The 22,580-nt window shown below is 47.1% G+C and overlaps 1 protein-coding gene across 1 annotated transcript in view; it reads right to left on the reverse strand.

Moving 5' to 3' along the window:
- CACNG4 (calcium voltage-gated channel auxiliary subunit gamma 4) overlaps positions 1–21,089 on the reverse strand; it is a 44,651-nt gene extending 23,562 nt beyond the window's left edge. Inside the window, exon 1 of the mRNA XM_063175705.1 lies at positions 20,795–21,089. Coding sequence (XP_063031775.1) covers positions 20,795–21,017 — 223 coding nt within the window. The 5' untranslated portion in view covers positions 21,018–21,089. The remainder of the gene's footprint in view (positions 1–20,794) is intronic.
- Between the last annotated feature and the right edge of the window lie 1,491 nt (positions 21,090–22,580).

Genomic DNA, 22,580 nt, shown 5'->3' on the forward strand with positions numbered 1-22,580 from the left:
AGGTTTATGGGAGACGTACGTTCCTTGTTACACCAGCTAATAAATGCAACTAAACACAATGACCCAACAATATTTGTAGAAACAGCATTTGGGAAAATGTGTTTAATGAATCAGAAGAGCCTTAATCTAGTCAGTCTTGAAAAGCAAAACATATCATGCAAAATTACAATGCACCAAAGCACAGACTCATAAATATTTTATGGTCGAGATTTCTGAGTTTACTTTCAGTATTTCAGGATTGTGCTTTACTATGAAATGTTTCTACCTGCACTGGGGAAGGACAGTAGTGATGGGAGCTTTGAGCAATCCAATTTAGAATCCCAGAATTTGCTTTAAATAATGCATGTGAGAGTCCCACATCATCAGGCACATCTGCCATTGTAACCAGAAATGCTCACTGCCTTCTGCTGTCCTGGGATGGCTTGGAAGAAGCCAGGAATGTTTAGAGCTGGGAGGAGAAAACCAAAACATTTTCCTTTTTCTGGGAAGACTGGGCAAAGGGCAGGTGCCCCGTGCCTGATGTGGTGTCTGTTGTGCCACTGACTCCTTCCCCCCTCAGCCCTTTGTGTTTCCCTGCCCCTGGATAACAACATCCAGGGCTGTTGGGGAAGATGAAACAGGAAAGCCTTATAAATGTGATTGCCCGGCGAAAGATTTTGAGAATATAGAAATATAAGTGAGATTGAAATGAAAGCAAGCTTTGAGATCCCTCAGTTACTGAACAACTGGAAAGCAATGGTGTGGCCAGCTGAAGGTGATCCCCTTTTGATGGAACAACACCCTCTGCTTGCAGACAGGCCCAAGGGTCAGAGCAGACCCTGCAGCTTGGCAGGAGGGGCCCAAAGAGGAGTTTTTAGGGTTTAAAATGTAACACAGTATGGGAATGTAATGATTCTTATAGGCTGTATGTAAATGCTATAGGATTTGTATCTTGTACTAGATTGGTTAGTGAGAATTAGAATATTCAACACAGAAGATTTATTGTATTGGAACAGGAACCTCACTCTCTTACGCTTTTGCTCTCTTACCCACTTTACTCTCTTACCTTTTTGACTCCCTTACTCTCTTTCCCTCTCACCCTCTCTCTCATCCTCTCTGCTCCCCTCTTCTCTCAGTCCTGCTCTGAGCTGTGGCTGGCAGCTCCCAGCAGGGCCCTGCACCCAGGCCCTTTGCAATAAACCCCAAGTTCCAGACCTGGCTGCAGAGATCTCTGCTCTCCATCCATCCTGACCATCCCACCCCCCAACACTCCTACACTGGGGCCCTGATTTCCCCGAGTTTAGGAAGCAGGGCAGGGCCAGTCTGCCGCCCTTGGTGCCACCTCCTGCCAGGGCCACATCAGGAGCCATGCAGCAGCTCAGGGAACGCTGCCATGCCCGGGGGGGATTTACAGCTCCTCTCCCATTCAGACACCTCCTCTGGCGTGGTGCAGAGCTGACAGCTCCTCATTTCCATGGACTGCAGCCTCCTCTTCCTCTCAGGAGCCCGGGTGGGCTGCTTGGGGCCCCTGGGGCTGAGTGCCCCCAGGGCAGTGTCCCTGCCAGGCCCTGGCACACGGGCAGAGGCAGCCAAGGGGCAGCTTTCCAAAACCTGCTTCACGGGGCCGTGCTCTGGTACTTACTCAATCTTTACAACTCACTGAGATGCTGCCAATATATTTTTGCCAAGGAGACAAAAATACGTCTCTTCTTCCTACTCCCTCAGCCTATGAAAAATCTCAGTTGTGTGCGCGAAGAGACGCTCTCTGTGTGTGTGTGTGTGTGTGTGTGTGCATGTGGGAATATTTAGAGGGGGGAAAAACAGAGTTTCTGTTAACTTATTTTCCAGTTGAAAGTCTGCCTTGATAGCCAGGGAAGCACTGTTTTCATTGGTTATAACTTTGGGCATAAAAAGCCTTACTTTGTGCTGAGCAGAAATGGCAGTGAGGGAACTGGGAGCAAATCCTTTGACTTCTCCATGGCTCATGCTCTCTGCTTGAGGATGGATGCCTCATGGCTTATAAATAATTTGGGTATTTATGGGTCAAACAGCCCCGTATGAGCAACGTTGCCTATTAATGGGCAAAGAAGAGGCATGATCCTTTCAGGGTGGTGGGGTTCAACTCCCCAGGGGTCTGAGAGACTCCAGGTGTTTCATATGTTAATTAAAACTCTTCCACCCAGCCATGATTTGGAATTCCAGCCTTGTTTTCTGAGTGATTGGGGTCCTTTAAAACCACCTGGTACAAAAAGGAGGAACTGGAGGCTTTTTCTAAGCTTCCCAGCAACTTTGCTCCAAAAAGGTGTGCTCCTTTTCCCTCCTTCCCCTCCCTTTCCCCCCAGACCTTGCATGACTTCAAGGCATCAAATGTTAATGAAAGTTTGCCAGGCTTCAAGGGCTGTGAAATGGAAGTTAAAAATCCTGCACTATAGGATGGCTCTAAAAATACTCAGTCATGAAACATCACCCAGCCTCAGCAGCTCTCCTGCACCCAGCAGCATGCAGCAGGGCTTTCTCTCCCAAATAAGCTCTGGACAAAGTTTGCCCAGTGACTGTGGATTACTTCTGCTCCACAGACTGGAATCACCGGGTTACGGCCAGCAAATACCAGCTGGGAGTGAGGATCTGCTGCATCAGTGAGCTCTGGTGCTGCTGCCAGGGCAGGGCAGGGCTCTCCTGCACTGCTGACTCCAGGCTCTGAGATGGGATGTCCATCCCTGGGGATGGGCACAGCCCCAAAGAACCCTCTGGGCTGCAAAGGGAAGGGCTGATATCAGCCTGCTCACCATGAGGGTCCAGCTCCTGACTCTGCTCTTTGGTGTCTGTCACAGACATCTTTTGTGACAAATCCTTTCCTTAGGATTTTTTTCTCCTGAGAAGCTGAGAGGCCTCAGGAACAAAATGTAAACAATAATTATCTGCTGCTGTGGAATGCAACAGGTGCATCTGTGATTGGTCTCATGTGGTTGTTTCTAATTAATGGCCAATCACAGTCAGCTGGCTCAGACTCTCTGTCCGAGACACAAACCTTTGTTTTCATTCTTTCTTTTTCTATTCTTAGCCAGCCTTCTGCTGAAATCCTTTCTTCTATTTTTTTAGTATAGTTTTAATATAATATATATCATAAAATAATAAATCAAGCCTTCTGAAACATGGAGTCAGATCCTCATCTCTTCCCTCATCCTCAGACCCCTGTGAACACGGTCACAGGTGCCATTTGTTGTCCAGGGTGCTGGGGTTGGTTTGTAGGCTGAGCTTTGATTTTTTAGGCCCAGCATCACCTAAACTCCTCTGCAGACCCACTCCTGCAGGATCTGGAGTAGGAGAGCTGTGATCCCAAGAGACATCAGGGCTTTCCTGCAGCAGCTCCCCATAATCCTAGCAGACATGTCCTGCAAGTTCTGGATACACCAGGGGTCCCTTCATGGACTGCTGGGGGGCTCCAGCAGGGATAGAGCCATCCCCTTGTGCTTTAACATGTTGGATTTTTTTTTCTAACAGTGTTCTCATGAGTGCTGCTTTTCCCACACCTTTCCCACAGCCTCCTTTTTCCCCGTGAAGCAAAGGAGGAGCTTGGATGTTGATTTGAGGTCCAACCCCAGCACGGTGTCTGAGCTGTTCCATCACAGGAGGAGCCAGGGAGGCTGTGACAGCTGCACCTCTGAGTCACACAGCCTGATGAGCCCCTGCTCCCAGGGGACAGCACTTTGCCTTTGGCCTCCAGTGACTCCAGACTCTGGCTCAGAGCTCAGCAGGAGCCCAAGCTCTGGCTGTTCCCTGAGGAGCCATGCCCAGGAAGGGACAAGGGACAGAGCGTGTCCTCAGCTCACACTGCAGGGACACAAGGTGGGATACATGATCCAGGTGTGTGCAGAAAGTTCTGTGTCCCCAGGCCTGGACACACTCCAGCCCTGTGTGAACACATTGCACAGGCTCAAATCGCTATTTTTGAGCCAGTCACTAGAAATAATTCATGTATGTGCAAGTTAAGATTCTGCTTAAAAATTACCCTCTGCCTCAGAAACTTAAAACCTGAGACATCTACAGAAGCAGATGCTGAATTTCATTTTACAAGATTCTTTCCAGCTGTTATGGTAAGCTCAGAACCTCATCCTGCATTTCTTCACTTTAAGGATCTTTTTTCATTCAAATACCTCCAATTTTAGTGCTGGCAGGAGCAGGGGCAGGTGCAAGTGTTGTGAAGAATCTGCCCTTTTTTACTGGACCAGATAGTCTTGCACCAATCACTGAGATCCATGCTAGGCATAAAGGAAAATTCAAGTCATAAACATTCAACTTTTAAGGACTTAAAAATAAATTTCTGCCTATGCCATTAATTCATTTGATGGTATGAACCAGGTTTTGGAAAGCTCAAGGTGCAGGTTTGTGTGTGTTAACTGTAAGCAACGTTGCAAAAGGAATACGCTTTTTTATCCATATGAGGTCCTGTAAAGTGTGTTCTATCCTTAGGAGAGTAAATATAACACATAAAAAAATATGTAATCATTTAAACTTTGCAGAAAAAGAGGCAGGAGTGATGGGAACCTTTGAAATTATAAATGTATGGATTTATTTCACTGCCACTGTGGCGTTTTAAATTAGTTTTATTTTTCTTTTATTTCTCCTTGTTGACAAGCAGGGCTGCACTGCTCTGCAGATCTAATGTTTACAGATAAGGAAAGATGGAAGGTCAAAAATTCTATTCTTAGTTATTCTTGTATAAGGTAATCTCCTTGTGCTGGTGACAATGCAGAGTGATCTCATGTCTCCATGGGTACCTGAATCATTCCTGTCTAACAGCAACATGCTCCATTCCCAGCCCCTCCCCTGAAGTTCTTACGTAGAAAACCCAAAGATATCTCCAAGAAAAGCTTCATGTGTGATGCAAATGATGGACTGGAGCAAACATTTCCCCTTAAGACAGTGCCCTGTGCCAGCATCTCCCTCATGCACAGTTGGGGTGATGAATTAGTTTGCATTTGACTGTGACCAGGAAGAATTTTGCCAGGAATGAAGGCTGAATCCAACATGTTACGAGTGTTCATTTAATCCCTGCAAATAAACATGAAAACTGATAAATTCAGAAGGGTAACTTTGTCCCTCAGATGGGTGACTTTGTCCCCATGATCCCCTTGGCCAAGGGATGCACAGCAAACTGAGCTGAAATCCAGATTTTGGGGAGGAGAAGTAACGCCAGAATCTGCCCACAGCAGATCATGGCAGGGATGAGGCAGGGGAGAACAGAGGTGCGGTGAAAAGAAGGTGAAAAAACACCAGAAAAACATTAATTATGTCTTCCCATGTCTCTGAAGGCTCAGCTCAGTGCTCTAATACCCACAGGATGTAGCTTTCCTTGGCTGTTCTGTAACATCTAAAGTAAGAAAAGAAACCAAAGAGGAAGCAAAGGGGGCCTTGGTGGTGACAGGGCTCCAGCTCTTTGAATGCCAGCTCCTCTCCCTGCTGCAGCATGGGAGCTTTTGGTCTGTGCTTTGAGCCAGTGTGGATGGATCAGGCACATGAAAGACCAGCAGCAACAGCTCCTAGAGGCTGACAGCAGGGCTGTGCATCAGGACTTCTGCCTTTTCCTACAGCAATGGAAGGGACTGAAGTCTAAATCTGGGTCTTTGTGCTCACAGTCTTGATATGAACTTATTCTAAAGGGAAAAAAGAAACCCACAACGAGAAGAAAAAGAATTCTCTCTGGGAAGGGGGATTGAGCAGTGTGAGCTGCACATTCTTCTTAACATCAGGATTCCTTTTTTACTAAACCATTTCTGACCTCAGCAGTGTGCAGCAGGCAGGAAAACCAGGTTGGACTCGCAGTTTCTGGTGACAGGGTAGAGGAAATCAGATAAACCAGCTTGTACCTACCACCTTGCTGTGAATTAGGGCTGTCCTTGTGTTTCACTTTAGTGCAATCAATTTTCAGAATAAAAGCCTTTCTTCTACACGGCCAAGGGGTTTAATTCAACCCTGTAATAAATGGCTGGCTAACAATGGGCCAAACTCAGCTTGGATGTTGCTCTAGTTAATTAAGAAGAGTAGCATCGGGGCTAAATTTGGCAAGGAGTGTGAAGTGACTGCCTTCAGAGGCAGGGAAGAAAAACCCTTGCTTAGCTCACTGCACCCAGCTCTTCAAATGCAAATTAACCTGTCAACATCTGCATGCAGCCACCCAGGACAGCTGCAAAAAGGAGAATCCTGCACCCAAAAGAAGGGCTGGAAATGTTTAGTTCCAAACAGCTATTTTCTAAAATAATTTCTAGTAAATAAGAATACATTTAAAGTGGTAAACTGAGCATCTGCTGCATGAAATGAATGGAGGACAGCATGTGAAAAGAAACATATGTCAAGTATGCACTTCAGATGCATTGACTACTTGCCTCCAAAACAGAGAGAATTTAAACATATTTGCAGCAAACACACACACAAAATTTGCCTCTGCAACCCAAAGGAAAACCTTGAATAACAGCACAAGTTCAGCTTGGCCATACCTTGCCTCTCCCGTGGTGGAGGGGAGCAGTTTGTTGGATTTCAGCTGCTGCCTTGGCTTCTTTTCCTCAGGCTCCTGTCGGGAATGCCAAGCCCAGGCAGCTTTTGTTTGGAGCAAACAATGTCCCTTTACCAGTGCATTTAAAAACCCAGAAACCAAGGCGCTGCTGCAGCCAAACCCTACCAGATTTGCTTCACTGGAGGGAGGACAGAAAAGCACCCCTGTGCCTTTTGCAGGTGCCTTGTCTGCAGTGGAGGGGATGGTGCTGTCCCGCCTGGGACCGAGCCGCGTTCACGGAGCCGCTCCGGCGCTGGAAGGGCTCTGCTGGTGACCCAATCTCTGCCTCCAGTACCCTGCAACTCAGGGAAATTGCATTTCAGTGCTTCCTTCAGCCCATTATCCTCAGAGAAAATCTCTGCTGACTTAACTGAAGCTCTTACTTGCAAAACAAGTCCAGGGCAAGGCCCCTTCAGAGGAGGAGAGGTTGGATTCCAGCTCTACTCTTCCTGGTGAAGAAGCATGTGGGAATATTTTTCAGTATAACAGGGCATGGGATAAACTCTGATGTCCCCTTATTTTTGGTCAGGGGAATGACTAATCTCTGTTGCAAAGCTGGGAGAGGTGTGCTGTGTTTCTGTCTGTCTGCTGAGGCTTTGCTAAGGGTTGGGTTCTGCAGCAGTAATCTCATGGTGCAGCCATCTCCTGTGGTCCCCTCGGGAGGGAGGGGAAACAAGCCATGAGCAGCTTTTGCAGAAACTGCTTTGCTATGATAATGTTGTGTAATTAAACAGGACTCAAAACTCCCAGAGTTATAAAAACCCAGGGCTTGTACCAACACTTTTACTCATCTGTGGGTTTTTAGGTTGGATCAAAGATCATGAGAAAAAGATTTTTGACTCCGTTGATGGTGTTGGTCCTGTTTACCTTGGCATGTTGTAGCATCTTAATAAAACAATTGAGAAGAAAAAATAAAAAGAGAAAAAACTCTGGAAGATCCAGAAGCCTACTGGTTCTCAAGGAGAGCCTCAAAATGGAGGTATCTCTTCCTGCCCCTCCTTTGCTTGGGTTTGCTTCAATATTTTCCCCCCCCCAGTCCTGGAAGTTACATTTCCAAGAGTGAGGAATTGTTCTGGCACTGAACTGCCAGGGCCCAGCAGTGGGGCTGGGGCTGCATCCCCTTGGCTTGCAGGGCAGCACAGAGTTGCTATTGAGTGTGTGTCCACATGGCAACAGCAGTGGTGCTCCAAGAATTTCATTTCCACGGTGCCCCTGGAATCTGCGCTGCCTTGACATCTTCATTGTTCCACGGAGAAATAAAAAATAAAAATCCAGGGGTAGGGTAAATGCAGTGCAAAATACAGAACACCACAGGACGGGGTTATCTAATGGTTAATTTAGAAAGGAACATATCATTAAAAACGTATGAAGGTGGCTACATATTGATGCTGTATAAATATTTAAAGGGATGCCTCTCGTAAGGGCAGAGTTCCAAGCTACACCTAAAATAACGTGTGTGAAAGAAAATTAAAAGAATATTTCACCATTTGGACTTGTTTAATCTGCCTTGGAAAGGCTTTTTATGCCCAGCTACCGAACATTAGTATGGGAAAGGAAATCAGAGAGAACTCTTTTCTGGTGTAATTCTACCAAAGTCAGCAGAGTTAAACTGAAGATGATTTTTCTGGCCTTTTAAATAGAGTGTAATTTTCTCCATGGGTAGTTATTAAATGCTATTGAGAGAGACTGCGGCTGCTGTTGGAAGGGCTTTCTGGAGAGGTCACTCTGTCCCATGTGAACAGCACCAGTGAAAAACCAGGAGCTTTGTAGGTTTTACAACTTGAAGAGTTCCTGGAGGCTCTAACTCCAGCACACGTCACTGCCTGACCCAAAGCTAAGAGCACACATCTATTCTGAGTTGAGATATCCTGGCTTGACATCCACTCCTACATCACAAGAATTCTGCCTGTAGAAATTGCTTAAAATATTGGAGGGGGCATTGCAAAAGATATTTGTGTGGACGTTTGGTCCATCTCTGTCAGAGAGGACACATTCCTTAAATACACTTTCTGAGGCTCAGCTGCTCAGTCTTGACATTTTGGGGCTGTTGGGGTTTGTGTGCTTTTCACCAGCTCTCCTAAGCCCTGGCTGAGGTGGCCATTCCCTGTCCTTGTTATTTGGGACCCAGGTTCCTGCAGCCTTGTTAAAATGCCCAAAAAGTACCTCCTGCATGGACACAAGGCTGAGTGAGTCCTGGACTAAAAGGTTCCTATTCTGGGGGGATTGGGAAGATGTCAGGATCTCCCCAGAGGCACCTCAAGGATCTGGATCTCCTGTGGATGGCTCTGTCCCTGACATGGAGTGCTGAGCCAGGTACCCAAAGTGTGGGGTTGGGCAGGAGAAAAATGAGTTTTCTTCCTGCCTGCACAGCCAAGGACTCTGCCCTCTCTTGCAGAAATTAAGCTCAATCCTCAGGCAAGGCAGCAGCAAAATTTGGATCATAAATCAAGATAAATCTTGGTTTTAATGGGGGGCAGAACCCAGAGAATTATTTAGCCATTTTACAAAAAGCCTAACATCCTCTTGGGATGAAATGGGAACACATGAGACCTCATAATTTATATATGTATTAACTTCCCACTGGTGAAATTAAAATGCAAAATAGTGTCTCTAAACAAAACTGTGAAGCTCTGTCCCTCGAGAGAGTTAAAAATGAAATGGGCAAAGCATCTCCCACAGGATCTATTCTTACCCTTGTAGGACTTTGGGCTGCATCATAGGTATTTTCTTTCTCACAGCCACAATGCTGAGCTCCAAGAAAGGATTTGTCTGTGCAATACAGTGAAGCCCAGCAATAATTACCCATTGTGCTCTGTGATGAGCCATCCCTTTGGTTCCTCAGTAACCCGTGCACCTGGACTTTAACTAAAACCAAATAATATGCACAGAAAACATTTTTATGTAAGAGGAGGTGAACATCACTAAAAATCAGAGAGCCTTTGTATGGCATGCCAAACTGCTGAAGCGAAAAAATGTCTTCAGTGAAAGGGCTCAGATGTGAGCATGTTTCAGTGCACAGCTCCAGGAAAAACTCTGATAATAAATGTGAGCTTGTTATCGTTGCTTTTCAGTGGGAAGTAAAGCCGGAAGCAGGGTCGTGCTGGCTAATTGAAGCTTACATTTCCATTCAAGCACTGCATTTTAATTATAAACTGGTGACACAAGTGTCACTTAGTTCCTACCCTGTTTTAAGTGTGCACACGTATAAAAAATATTTTCGGTTATTAATTTATTCTTGTGATCATATTCATTATCCTGCATTATGTCTACCAGGCACGTGTCTAATGACATGTTTGATACACGCTAATTCTGATGCCTCTTTTAATGCAGAGCTTACACAGACATTTTAGGCTGAGCACGGTGCCAGTTGGCCACCAAAACAGGTGCACATTAATGCTATAAAATCAGCATTAGGAGCTGTGTACCCATATTCTGGCCAGCTGCAAGCACTTGCCCAGCTCTCCCAGGGCACAGCAGTCATGCCAGAAAATGGGATAACCTGTGGGAGTAGCTGCATCCAGGGCTGATGCCTGGAGATGCTGATGGTGAGGTCCTGCTGCCCAGCTCTGGCCCTGATCCTGGACCAGGGTCCAGCTCTGGCGTGCTGGCTCTTTGTGTGGCCAAAGCCCAGGGTTAATGCTTCAAATTCAGGTGGAAAATTTCTGGCCTGTTTTTCCTCCCTTATGGGGTTTTTGTGCTCTGCCCAAAGAACATCTCCAGCTAGAACGCTGCCATTTATACACAGAAATTAAAATAAAATGAGCAAAAAGGTCACTGGGAAATGGCTACCAAGAGACACCAAGTAAGTCATTAAAAACTCAGAGCAGGAGCACAAGTGAAAACAAGGGAAATATCCCTAGAAAGCAAATTATGAAGGTAAACCTCTTTCAAAGGCATGGATGGAACAGGATAGCTGCGTTTTTCCCCTCTTAATTTGCTACCAAACTATAAAGAGGATTCTGTTTTAATAAGCACAACCATAGCGGGACACTGCAAATGAATTGTTCGAAGGGCTGTAATTAGAAGTGGTGCTGTGAACATCATTCCTAAATGCTGCATGGTTTATTTCAGGTCCTGCATCTTTAAGGATCCCAAAGCACCTCGGAACCGTCTGCGTTTGTCAGCGCTAAAGGCAAGGACAAGAGCACAGCAAAACGTGCAGAGCAAAGGAGAAAAGCTTCCCATCCTCTGGAGCAAACCACGGGATGTTTAACCTCACAGTCAGCAGGTATTGGCATAGTCTTGGATAAATATCTTTTGAAACACCCAAGTAACTTAAAAAAAATGAAATTTGGCTGACTCTCAGTGCAATGTAAGCTTGGATAGAGGTCGGGAGCCTCACCCTTTGGAGAGTGTGCTCCCTGTCTTGGAGCATCCTTTGTTGACAGACAGAAATGTGTTTTCACAGTGGGCAGAGCTGGGGGGATGTGGACCAGCTCTGATCCAAACACAAGGTGGGAACATCCAAGCAGCTCCAAGCATGAGCCAAGGAACTCAGCCCTTGCTACGTTCATTGGCTTGGGTTCAGTGTGTGCAGAGGAGCTGGCTGTGTCCTACTGCTACATCTGGAAAGGGTCAGTCTGTCTGCAAAGAGCACTCTGGTGACCCCCAAATCCCTGTCATGGCAAATAACTGAGCCCCTGCTGGCTGGCAGAAGGATGAGGGTAAGGACCCAACTGGTTTGGGTTAGCAGCTCGGTGGTAAGAAACATTTCCCAACTGCTACTGAGCTCCCAGATTTAATAATTGATGTTTTATCATGTTTAGGAAAGCTCTGCTTGATACTGACATTTTCCAACAGCTCCCCTAATAAAACCCAGTTGAAACAGTCCTGAGCTCTATCTGTACAGAATAACCTGCCTTCAGCCAGGTGTACATCAGGTGGGAAGAGGGGATGTTAAATCTGGGAGGAAGCAGAGGCTGGGGCTCTGCCTCTGCAGGGAAATCAAATTCCTGAAGTTTGGGGAGTTCACAGCTGCCTGCAAATCACCTTCCCACACTCAGCAGAGCCATATCTGGAGTTTAACAATCCATTTTGGGTTATTGGCTTCATTGGCTCCAGTAACAGAGCTCTGTTCAGTGAATTTGAGGGATTGAACCCTGTTCACAATCCCCGTGGATGAAAATGTGATGTGACAATGCAACTTGCTGTTTCATCATCTGGCTAAAACCAATCCAACACACAAAGAAACCAAGTCTGGCGAATTTTGCATTAAAATATATGCATTATGTAAAGGAGCATTGCTGTGGCTTACTTGAATTTAGAATATCCAGTGGACAAAGATGATTAAAGCCCACTACTGCCATTAGTGAGTCATGCACGGAGGAGTATCACAAACTTTCATATCTGGTACCTTTGAAAGCTCAGCCTAAATAGTCACAAGGTCTTCCAGCATTGAGAGTTCGTTATTTCATTTGCTTGCAGGCAGCTGAATGCTGGGGGCTGAACTCTAAAATACCCCAACAGCACAACAATTCTCCCAACACAATCATCCAGTGCCTTGCTATCAGCTATCTCTGATAGCCAGTGAGCTGTGAGATAGGTGTGCACAGCCCTGATAGGTATTTGCTATAAGTTACAGTTTAGATTTGATTACATTTAGGCAATGTTCCTCTGGCAAGATCCTATTTCAAGTCATAATTGCGACATGCCATGGTTCCTTTTTAATGCCTTGCAGCACCAAGAGATAAACTGTGCCTCTGGGATGCAAGGAAGACAATAACAACCCCAGTGTTATTGAATGCTGTATATTTGGACAGGACAAAACATCCAGTCATCCATATTCCACACAAAACTGCATCATTTAAAAAGTATAAATGGGAGACAACTGATCTGAAACCCCGGTAGAGAATTGGCAGTGACTTAAAAATGGTTATTAACTTAATCTGAAAAAAAACCCTGGCAGCTAAACAAGGGTGCTAATTCCTGCCTGAGCTGGGTCCCTCTCCCACTCGAGCAGGGGATGTTCAGTGCTTCTGAATATCTCAGAAACATTTGGCATTATCAAGCTAACAGGACTGGCTAAGTGAGAAACATTCAAAGGGCACAACTAAGTGGCACAATTCCAAAACAGCAATTAAAAGGCGGAATGCTTGAAAAAGAACAATAAAAGAGGTTAATTTGTTTCAGGGCTTGGCAATTGGTACAGGAAATACTGTAATTCCATAACGTGCTCTCCCTTCACCTATCTCTTCATACCACGACTGTGTGTGTTTATAATCTATCATTCCTTCATGGATTACATTTGACAAGAAATGACTCAATTCTATTGAAGATGAATTTACAGGGTTATTTGTTAAGTAGGCAGGAGCCTGGATAAACCCTGGGAAATGAGTAAAACAGGTAGAGAAAAAGAGAACCCAGACTATACCTTTGGACAAGTAAGTGATTACACATTTTTCATTGGCACGATGGCACAGAGACGGTCAAGAGTTAAGAAGACAAATTAAAAAATCTTAATTTTTTACCTAGGGCAGTATCTACTTATTTTCTAGAGAAGGACTCATGCACTGTCATTGAGGAGCTAATTTCAAAGGTATCTCTTCAGCAGAAGAAAGGTTACAGCATTTGGCAAGGGGAGGAAAAAAGAGGAAGAGAACAAAGATGTTGAGATGACAGGCTGCCATGGGAAGGAGGGGAAAGAGGGGCTGGACTATCTGCCAGGCTAAATCAAGAACTGCTCCAATGCTCCCACTGCATTTGACTCCCAGCATGCAACAACTGGCAAAAATGCCCCCAGATCTGAAGGGAAATCTAGCAAAGTCTGTCTAGGCTGGGCTATCCATCCTGCAGGCAGCTTGCCCAGAGGCTTGCTATTTTGAGATAGTAGAGAGGCTGCTTGTCATTAATATTATGATAAATCTCAATACAGAGAAAGCCTCAAATGTTGCTGTGATCCCCAGCACCTCTGTGTGCCCCTCAAAAGAGCCACAACCACACTGACAGAAAAAATATGAGCTGAAGCTCAGGACAAAGCCACCTTCTGTGTTAAAATGTTGAAGATCAAATGAGCTGATGTACTTCAGGAGTGGAGATAAATAACTAAGAGAAAGAACTATCTGGGAGTAGAAGAGGGAGGACAAAATATCTGGCAATTTAACTGATCAAAACCCACTGAAAAAGTGAGAGGCTTCAGAACAAGGCAGAAAAAACCATGAAGTCATGCCCAGCACTGGTGTTCTCTGCTGCAAACACCCTTTTGTTCTGAAGTCATAAACGTGTATCAGCCTCTCAGACATATGGGCAGTTGTGCATTTATCCTGTTTATTTTACTACTCCTGTACATCCTGCCTTGCCATCTGTTGGGAAGAATTTGGATGCTGAACCATAAGTCTGAGACATAATAAATACCAGTAAACAGAAATCTAAGACGAAGATAAGCACCAAGTAATGCTTGGAAGCAGGACCAGTTTTTCAGTTTGATAGTTTGATTTATTTCCTGAGATGAGTTTTGGCTCAGAAAAGAAGGACCAGCAGGAAAAGGTCCAATTGAAGGGACAAATCTGCGATCCCTTCTCTTATATTGGCTTCATATTGGCATAACTCCACTGCCTTCCTAGAAAGCAGTTAACTTTCTGTAGGTGGAGAATCAGACTTAATCCTGTCCCTCAAGGAAGACATGTTTAAACACCAAATATTGCATGTATAAAACATAAGTTGCAAGCAGAACACTTCAAGCCCGGTGCAAGCCGCGTTCCTGAGCTGGGCAGCCCTCTCGCCGTGTCCCAGTTTCTCCACATCTTCCTTTCCATTTTATTATTAGAATGAGAGGGAAGTGGGTGGAAAGGAAGCACAGTTATCCCTCCTAGTCAGGGGCAGGAAGATAAAGCAACTGGCCCCAGATCAAGCAGGAAATCTACCAAAGCTCAGAGTCACAAGCCCATTATCATCATCCTCCTCCTCCTTCCTCTCCATTTTCAGTTTGGGGATACAGAAATTCTGCAGAAATTGCTGCTCTTTAGCACATAAACCACAGAGACACCAACTAAATATCTGGGAGCTGAGAGGTGTTAATAACAGACTTCAGATTACACTCAGTATCTAAGTACTCCTACCTCCTCAAAGGAATTAGAGATGAGATAAAAGCACTCGCTTCTCTTCCTAATATTTGTTCTCTTTTTGCTCTGTTTCTGCAAAAATACACAAGACTACAGGATGGAGACATCAGGTACACTCCCCTTCCCCTGAGTTTTTTTATGAGGTGTTTTGTACCTGGCAAGAATGACTGAAGCTACAGGTGGGACAGCACAACCTGAGCAGAGGTGACACTGCGTGACCCGGCAAATGGGACAGGGTGTACTGGAGGAATACTCACTGTGCTGAAATTGCACAGGAGCAAAAAAAAAAAGTTTTTGTATTGATTTGTTTTACCAGTTTACACTGGTGAGGGTCAATAGAGCTTCCAGAAGGAAGGGCAAGCCCTGGAAGTATCTTAAAAGAGCAATAAAAGCCCATAAAGGTAACAGCTGCTGGACAAAGCCCAAAGATTGCATTACATCATTGCAAAGGTCCCCACAAACCCCAAAATGAGTTACTATGGCTCTGACAGATCCTACCACAAATGCCATCTGTCAAGTCCTCAGAACATGCAGTGTAACTATATACAGAATAAAACAGTGACTGCAGCACAACACAGCCACGAGGATCCTGTTTGTACAACCCAACGCCTCCTTGACTCTTCACAAAACATTTCTGAAACCTCCCCAGAACAATCCTGGAACCCAGGTGAGATTTAATATCCTCCACATTGCATCCTGCCCAGCAGAAAAGAGCTTTACAGCTGGATTACAAATGTGCTTTCATCGGTTTGCAGCCTTGGGGGAGCATCACTAATGCACACAGAGTCTTTGGGATCTGAGTTTTGCACTGGGATATCTGAACATGCTGAGAGCCACAGAGGAAAAACCAAAACCTCCGTGTAGCCTGATAGCTCCCTACTGGCTATAGAGTAGATCGAGTTTAAGAAAGCAAATTAATTCATTAAAGTGACATATATTCAGTCAATTAGCTTCAGATCCTTGTTTCATAGGGCAGGGAAGAATGGATGTTTTGTGACATCAATAAGATCATTTGAGAGCCTCTGTATAAATGTTCAAAGAAGTGCATTGAGGAGACACATGCTTTTTTTTTTCTTTTCATTTGAGAATAGATAATACCTTAACCCATCTTCTGCTGGCAGATCCTCCAGCACCAAATTTTCAGTATTTTAAAGTATTTTATACAGTGGACAGTATTTCAAAGGGATTGAACTCTGTGTCCATAAAGGCAGCTCCAAATTCAGAAACTCTAACAAATTGAATGCTCCTGAAAAAAAATTAAATAAAAATTAAACTAAAATGGGTGTTTAAAAAATCACTCCATCAGTTGCCAGCAAAACTGCTCTGCTTCAGCCAGGGCAGCAAAGCTGACACTAGAGTGCTAAGAATTGCTCTTAAAAGTAATGAGTAAAGCACATGGACCTTCTCAAGAGCGTGTGTTTTACCAAGGCAACGGAGATGATGAGCAGGATGTATGGAATTAAAGGATGCAGACATGGTCTGCAGCTCAGCAGAATCCCTCACTGATGGGTTTGTTTGTGTTGGAAGATTGATGGGTGAAAGCTCACTCTTCTGGAGTGCAATAACACCTATATATTGTCCTAGAAACAGGCTACAGCATCACAAAATAAGTTTTCCAGAGCAGAGTCACCCATTTGGGTATTCTCCATTTGTGATCACTTTTCTTTCACAGTGTGAGCACAGGCTCATGAGCCTTCACAGAGAGAAGAGCAACCACCTCTTCATGTGCCTGTGGACACAACCTCCAAGGCAGGTCATGTCTGATCTTAGAGGGATTTAACATTTGCTCCACACCAAATAACACTTTGGCCACAGCATCGGAATAAAAACTCTGCATTATATTCAGTTTAACAAACAGTGGTGGTGCTGGAGCTTCATAGCTGTGCTTGGAGAATACTAAGGAATATTCATTCTTTTCGGATGAGCCATGAATTTGCAGTATTGATGGACAGCAGCCTGCCTTTATTTGCTTGCCTCAAACATTGGTATAAGCATTTTTATTTTGTTTTCAGGAGTATCCATGGAAGCGGCGCATGCGGGTGCCACAATGTTTGTGCGCATTCATCCAGGCTGGAAGACTTGCAAATAATTGTGCAAATGTGCATTTGTGCAAGTTTTCAAAACCATAAATGATTTACTCGATCCTTCCTCCCCATTATAAATGTTCCAGGAAGGACACGTGGGCCCACGTGAATTAAATAGCCAATTGCACCACTTGAAAAGTAAATGGCAAACAGGGAATACTAAAAGCAGTAGACACAATGGGTTCAAAGAGATTCATGTGCTGAAGTGTTTAATAAAATACTCTTTGAATAAATTTAAATTACAAGTACATGACTTGATTTCCTATCTTGATGTCACAGAGCCTGCAGAGCGCTCTATTGTGAGCTGTCCTATTAACTTCAGCACGATTGTTCACCAAGATAAGTAGTTTCAGTGGATAAAGTGGTGTTTTTAACATTGTTTTTTCCTAGGCAAATATTTTAATCAGATCCTCCTCGTGAGTAAGGCCGTGTGAGGCTTAGGAAGCTGTGCTGCACATTTCCCATAGGATCAGGGGCTGCTGGGAAGCCAGAGTGGTTCAATCTCCCTTTCTGGGCTTAGGCTGACCCCAGAATGGTCACTGTCAGGACACAGCATCTGCTGGGTTTGCCAGACCCTGCGCTGCACCCAGGGACCCAGAGGTGCTGACAGCCCCCCCAGCTCGAGTGCGGACGTGGGACAGAACAGCAGGCACCCAAAATGGGGCTGGTTTGCTCTTTTTGTGAATTTGTGGGCTGGGGTGCAGGTCTCAGGTTGATTGGCTGCATGGGGGGTCCGTCAGAAACTCCCTACTCTGGTGACATTTTAACTTCAGGCCACAGCTCTTGTGACTGTCTTGGGCCCAGAAAACCAAACCCCAGCTTTGCCACGGACCCTGGGCCATCCTCAGAGGCTCTGCCACTTCTGCTCCTCACATCCACACCAGGAGTTATTTCACTTTCCCACCGAAGGCAATTGCCTTGGATAAAACTCTCAAAAATCCACGCAGAAATGGCACAATCATTTAAAATCCACTCAATGAACCTCCTACCTCCACCTCTGACAAACATGCTAAAGGAACAAAATTGGGATTAGACAGGCAAGAGTTTGAGTGATGGATCATTAACGCTGCCTCTTGAGTGACTAAGCTCCATAGTAGTATCAACTACTAGTGCTGAAACATGATTTCATCCCTGCAGCTCCAAACAAAGATAATATGCTTGATCCCTAAGCTGTAGCACTCCAATTACGACGCCAATTTGTTGTAAAATATTGTTTCAAAGAAAAAAAACAGAAAAACATCGAGGAGCACCTGATAATTGAATTATAAGGTTATCCTTTTACATCTTGTTTCAGCAATTTTGTTTGAAATCTTGGGACTTGGGCTACAGAACAGGTGATTGTTCATAATCCAGCATACAGGTTAATTGATAGAGCTGAGAAACATTTTACTGGAAATTTCAATTGACCTGAAATTTGCTCAGCAAAATGCTTTATGTATGTCAAAAGCAATTTCAGAGGCTGTTAAAGGCATTTTCAGCTTCTACACATTTGTGTCTCAGATTTGTCTTTTTGACATAAGAGTGAAATGGCAATAAAGACCATTAAAATAAATTAGAGGTTTTAACAATTATTTCTCCAAAACACCAGAAGATTTCTAAAAATAGGTTTGAAGCCAGACCATTTAAACACATATAAAAATCCATAACTGAGGCTATTTTCCTGCCATGTATCTTCTCAGAATTGCAATATTACCTTTAGATTACTAAAAGACTCAGCCACTTCAAATGAGCGAGGCTCTGAAATGGTCAAGGGAGTGTTGTTTTAAATCAGCTTCTAGAAATGGTTTTATTATTTTATAAAACAAAGGAATGGTTCCATGTTGAAATCCAAGTCCCATGGCATGGTTTAAAACATGAATAATTTACTGTATCTATAGATTTTATCTTACAAAACAGAACATACTGAAAAAGGAGGAGAGAATGTAGTCTTTGCTCCTCAGCTCTGTGAACAGATGACAGCTTTCTCAAATTGGGCATTCTTAGCACATATTTGACAACTTTAAAAATTGTAACTTTATAATTTGATTATGAGCATTTGAATTTTGAGCAGAACAGCTCCCTTGCTGTCGGATTGATGTGTCCCATGAAACGCCTTTTTATCCCCCAAACTGACGGGGGTTTGAGCTTCGCTGGCACACGGCTCCTGGGTGCAGCTGTCGAGAATGCCCTGGCGATGCCAGGAGGGCACCACTGCTGCCCAGCGATGCAGCCAGGCTGGAGCTCGGCCCTGGTGCTGGGGCTGCCTCAACTCTGCCCATTCCCCACAGCTGCCCTGAGTGCTGCTCTCCTGGACAAAGTTCTGACCCAAGCCCAGGTGAAACCAAGGCAGGAACCCCACCAGTTTCAGTCAAAGCTGCACTTCACCTCTATGAGTGGTGTTACTGGGAGACCACACAGAAATCCTGACATTGGGAAGCTCAGGGATTTTTGCCAGAGGTGACAGGTCCAGCCTGGCTGAACAAGCTCAGCAACTCCTGCAAGATACAAACTTATTTTCCATGAGAAACGGAGGCTGAAGACGCTTAGAACAAGCTCAGTGAAGATCACAAGATTCAGTTCAAGTGGAGGATGCTCAGCACCTCTCAAGCAAACTCAGGAGCTCTCAGATGCAAGCCCTCATTTTCCAGGTGCCATAAAAGCCCATGCTGAGTGTTAGATTTCCTTTAAGAGTCATAAGCCAAACATTGCTATTACCCATAAACCTTCACATTTCAATAATTATTTCGCTCTTTAGCATCTAAAAATATTTCCTTTTCCTACAGCTCCTCTATGTATGCCTACTATTACTAGGTAGCAAATCTGGTATTTTAAGAGAAAAAATCATGTTACACTGTAGCCTTAAATCATTAGCTAGAGGAGAAGATGAGAACAGACGTGAGAGTGAGGTGTTTTCTACCACGCCACAGTCTGTTCTGGGGAGAAGAAAAAAAACCACCTAAACACAGCTGCGACTCTGAAGCGGAGCTGGGCTGAGCCGTCTGTCAGTTGGAATGAAGCACAAAGCCGGGCGTGCGAAGTTCCCGTGTGCTGATGGATGAGGTGCGCTGCATCCCGCCCGCCCCGCGCACCCATCCCCGCGGGGAGCGGGCTGCGGTGCCCCCAGCCCCAGTGACAGCGCAGCCCGGCCGAGTCACCACGGCCCCTCTGCCCTCCCCTTTCCCCACACGCTCCTCCAGCAGCACGGGGGCTCTGCCGGCCGCTCTCACAGAGAATGGACCAGCAGGTGAGGGGCTTCAGAGCGCCGTGGCCGCCAGCCATGTCCCCGCTTCCTTCCCGGGGATGTGCCGCTCTCCACGGCCGGAGCCCCGCGATCTCGGGTGACAGATGTGCTTTCCCAGCTGGGCTTTGGACCTGCTCTGCCAAATGCTCGCAGCACCCATGTGCTTCTTTGTCCCCGCAGTTACCGCCGCGCCTTCTCCACAACTCCATTTTCAGAGCGGGAGCCACATGTTCGGCCTCTGCGGGGAGCGGGGTCCTGCTGCCCAGCTCGGCCCTACAGCACCCATCCTTTTATTGTTCCCTCCCTTCAGCCCGACCCTGGGGCTGCATCGAGGAGCCCCGAGCGAAGCACCTGAGCGGTGGCAACACCCCCTCCGCCCGAGCTCCCGGTGCCTCTGTCTGAGGGCAGACTGGGAGGAACTGGAGTTCCCGCTGTCCTGCCCGAGAGCTGCGCTTGAGCTCCAAAGCTCCTCAAGCCAAAGTCCGGGGGGAGGAGGGAGAGGGGAGACCCAGCCCCGAAGCCTGCGGGGCTCAGGTGCGCCCCAAAGCACCCAAAGCCCCGGCCCCGCCAGGAGCCCCCCAAAGCCCCGAAGCCCCGGCGATGGTCGCGGAGCGAGGTCGCCCCCCTGGGCAGCGCTCCCCTGGGCAGCGCTCCGCATCCCGCCGCCGGTTCCCATGGCAATGTCGGAGATGCCGGTTGCCACGGTAACGCCATCCTCCTCCTCGGCCGTGTCCGAGGCAGCGGCGCGGCTCCGGCCCCGGCCCCGGCTCCGGCGGGGCTCAGCCCGGCGGCTCCGGCTCCGGCTCCTGCCGGGCTCTGCCCGGGCGCTGCCCGGCGGCTCCGGGAGCGCAGCCGGGTTCCCCCGGGGAAGTTGCTCGCCCCCTCCCCGGCGCGGCCCCGGTACCTTCGAGGCAGCAGATCCTCCAGAGCCCCGAGTGCGTGAGATCGCCCCGCGCCCGCCGCGGCGGCCCCTGCGCCTCGTCCGTCGTGATGTTGGTGCCGTTGCAGATGTGGGCGCTGGAGTAGAGCCAGTAGTCGGTGCCGATGGCGATGGCCATGAGGCTGAAGGCTGCGAAGGCGCCCACCGTGGTCAGCAGCATCTGGACGCCACGGTCACACCACACCATGGTGCTTCATAGTCCCCGCACGGGCGCGGGGGGCCGCACGACACCGCCCGGCAGCCGCCGCGCCCGCGGGAGGCTCCGAGTCACGGGGCGGGGGGCGGGCCGGGCGGGGGGAGCCGCTGCCGCCGCCGCGGGGCCGGGCTCCGCCGCCGGCCGCGCCCCCGCGCACCGCCCCGGCCGCACAGGCACCGGCCACGGCCGAGGGAGGGAGGGAGGGATGGAGAGAGGGAGGGAGGGGCGGCCCGGCCGCGGGCGCCGGAGGCTCGGAGCCTCCCGACCCCCGACGTGACGCCGCCCCGCCGGGGAGAGCCCGGCCCCGGAGCGCGCCCGCCGAGCATCGCTCCGCTCCTTCCGTCTGAGCGGGCTCTGCCGCGGCTGACGGGTTCCAGCCCGGGAAGTGCTCGAGGCCGGTTGGACGGGGCTTGGAGCTACCTGGGCTAATGGAACGAGATGGGCTTTAAGGTCCCTTCCAACCCAAACCATACTGTCGTTCTATGAAATTCACAGGTGTGCGTGGGAACCAGGTTGGCTTTCCACCCTACAGCTTGCCGGGATCTGTCTGGAGAGCAGGGAGGTCTTGCCCACTCGAGAGGTGCAAAGTTCTGCACCTTCACTGCTCTTTCTTGGGTGGGTTCTGCACACCTTCCTTCTGCTGCATGGGCTGCCCTGGAAATCACCGTGGAAACGGTGCCAAACACAGTGGGGATGGGGTGTTGCAATTGCAAGATGCCCACATTGCCAGGGAGCTACAGCAGAGCCATCAAGGGGTTTAGCCATGGTTTCCTCCTGCAGCCTCACTCTGCGATTAATTACCCGAGGAGGTTGTAGGCAAGTGTTTGGGTTGCTGGTTTGCTCCTGTTTGGAAGGGTGTGGAGACAATCCAGCACCTGAAAATATTTTCCCATGGAAAAGCAAGGGGAGAAATATCCACACCATTTTTGTCGCGCTATCCTGTCTTCCACCCCTCACTCTCATCACCGCGAGTTGACAAGTCGGTCCTGCCTCCACCTCATGCAAGTGACAAGCCAGATGAATGGGAAGGCTTCCTGATCAGCTAATGCATTTGTGTGGAGGGAACGTGGCAGCACACCAGTTTTATGTATATGAATTAGGGAGTGGGAGGACAAGAGCTACAAACCTCGAGAAATACAGTGCTCTTGCCGAGCAGTGCGTGGATGGCTGCAGGTGCTTGTGTGACTCCAATGCTCAGCATACCAACGCAGGGAGGCTTTTCAGCTGCTCGTCCATTTCAGGAAAAAAAAACCTGGGAGAACAAAAAGCAAATACAAATTAAAAGCTGGTCTTTATTTCACAGAGACCTCGGCGAATTGCTCAGACATGAAGCCTATAAACATAGAACAGCTCCAAAGTCAGATGCTTGGTTTAAAAATGTAAATCATGCTTTTCTTTTCAGTTGTGGTTTGTAGGTGTATCAGTGCCTTTGCAAAAAATCACCTTCTAAATTAATGTCTCCATTAGGGATGGAAGAATGAAATCAGGTAAACTCAAAAGCAGAGTGAAACCTCGTTCTGAAAAACTGGATCGAGCATTTAAGTTTAATGAGGT

Source organism: Melospiza melodia, chromosome 24, assembly GCF_035770615.1.
Source record: "Melospiza melodia melodia isolate bMelMel2 chromosome 24, bMelMel2.pri, whole genome shotgun sequence".
Taxonomy (NCBI): domain Eukaryota; kingdom Metazoa; phylum Chordata; class Aves; order Passeriformes; family Passerellidae; genus Melospiza; species Melospiza melodia.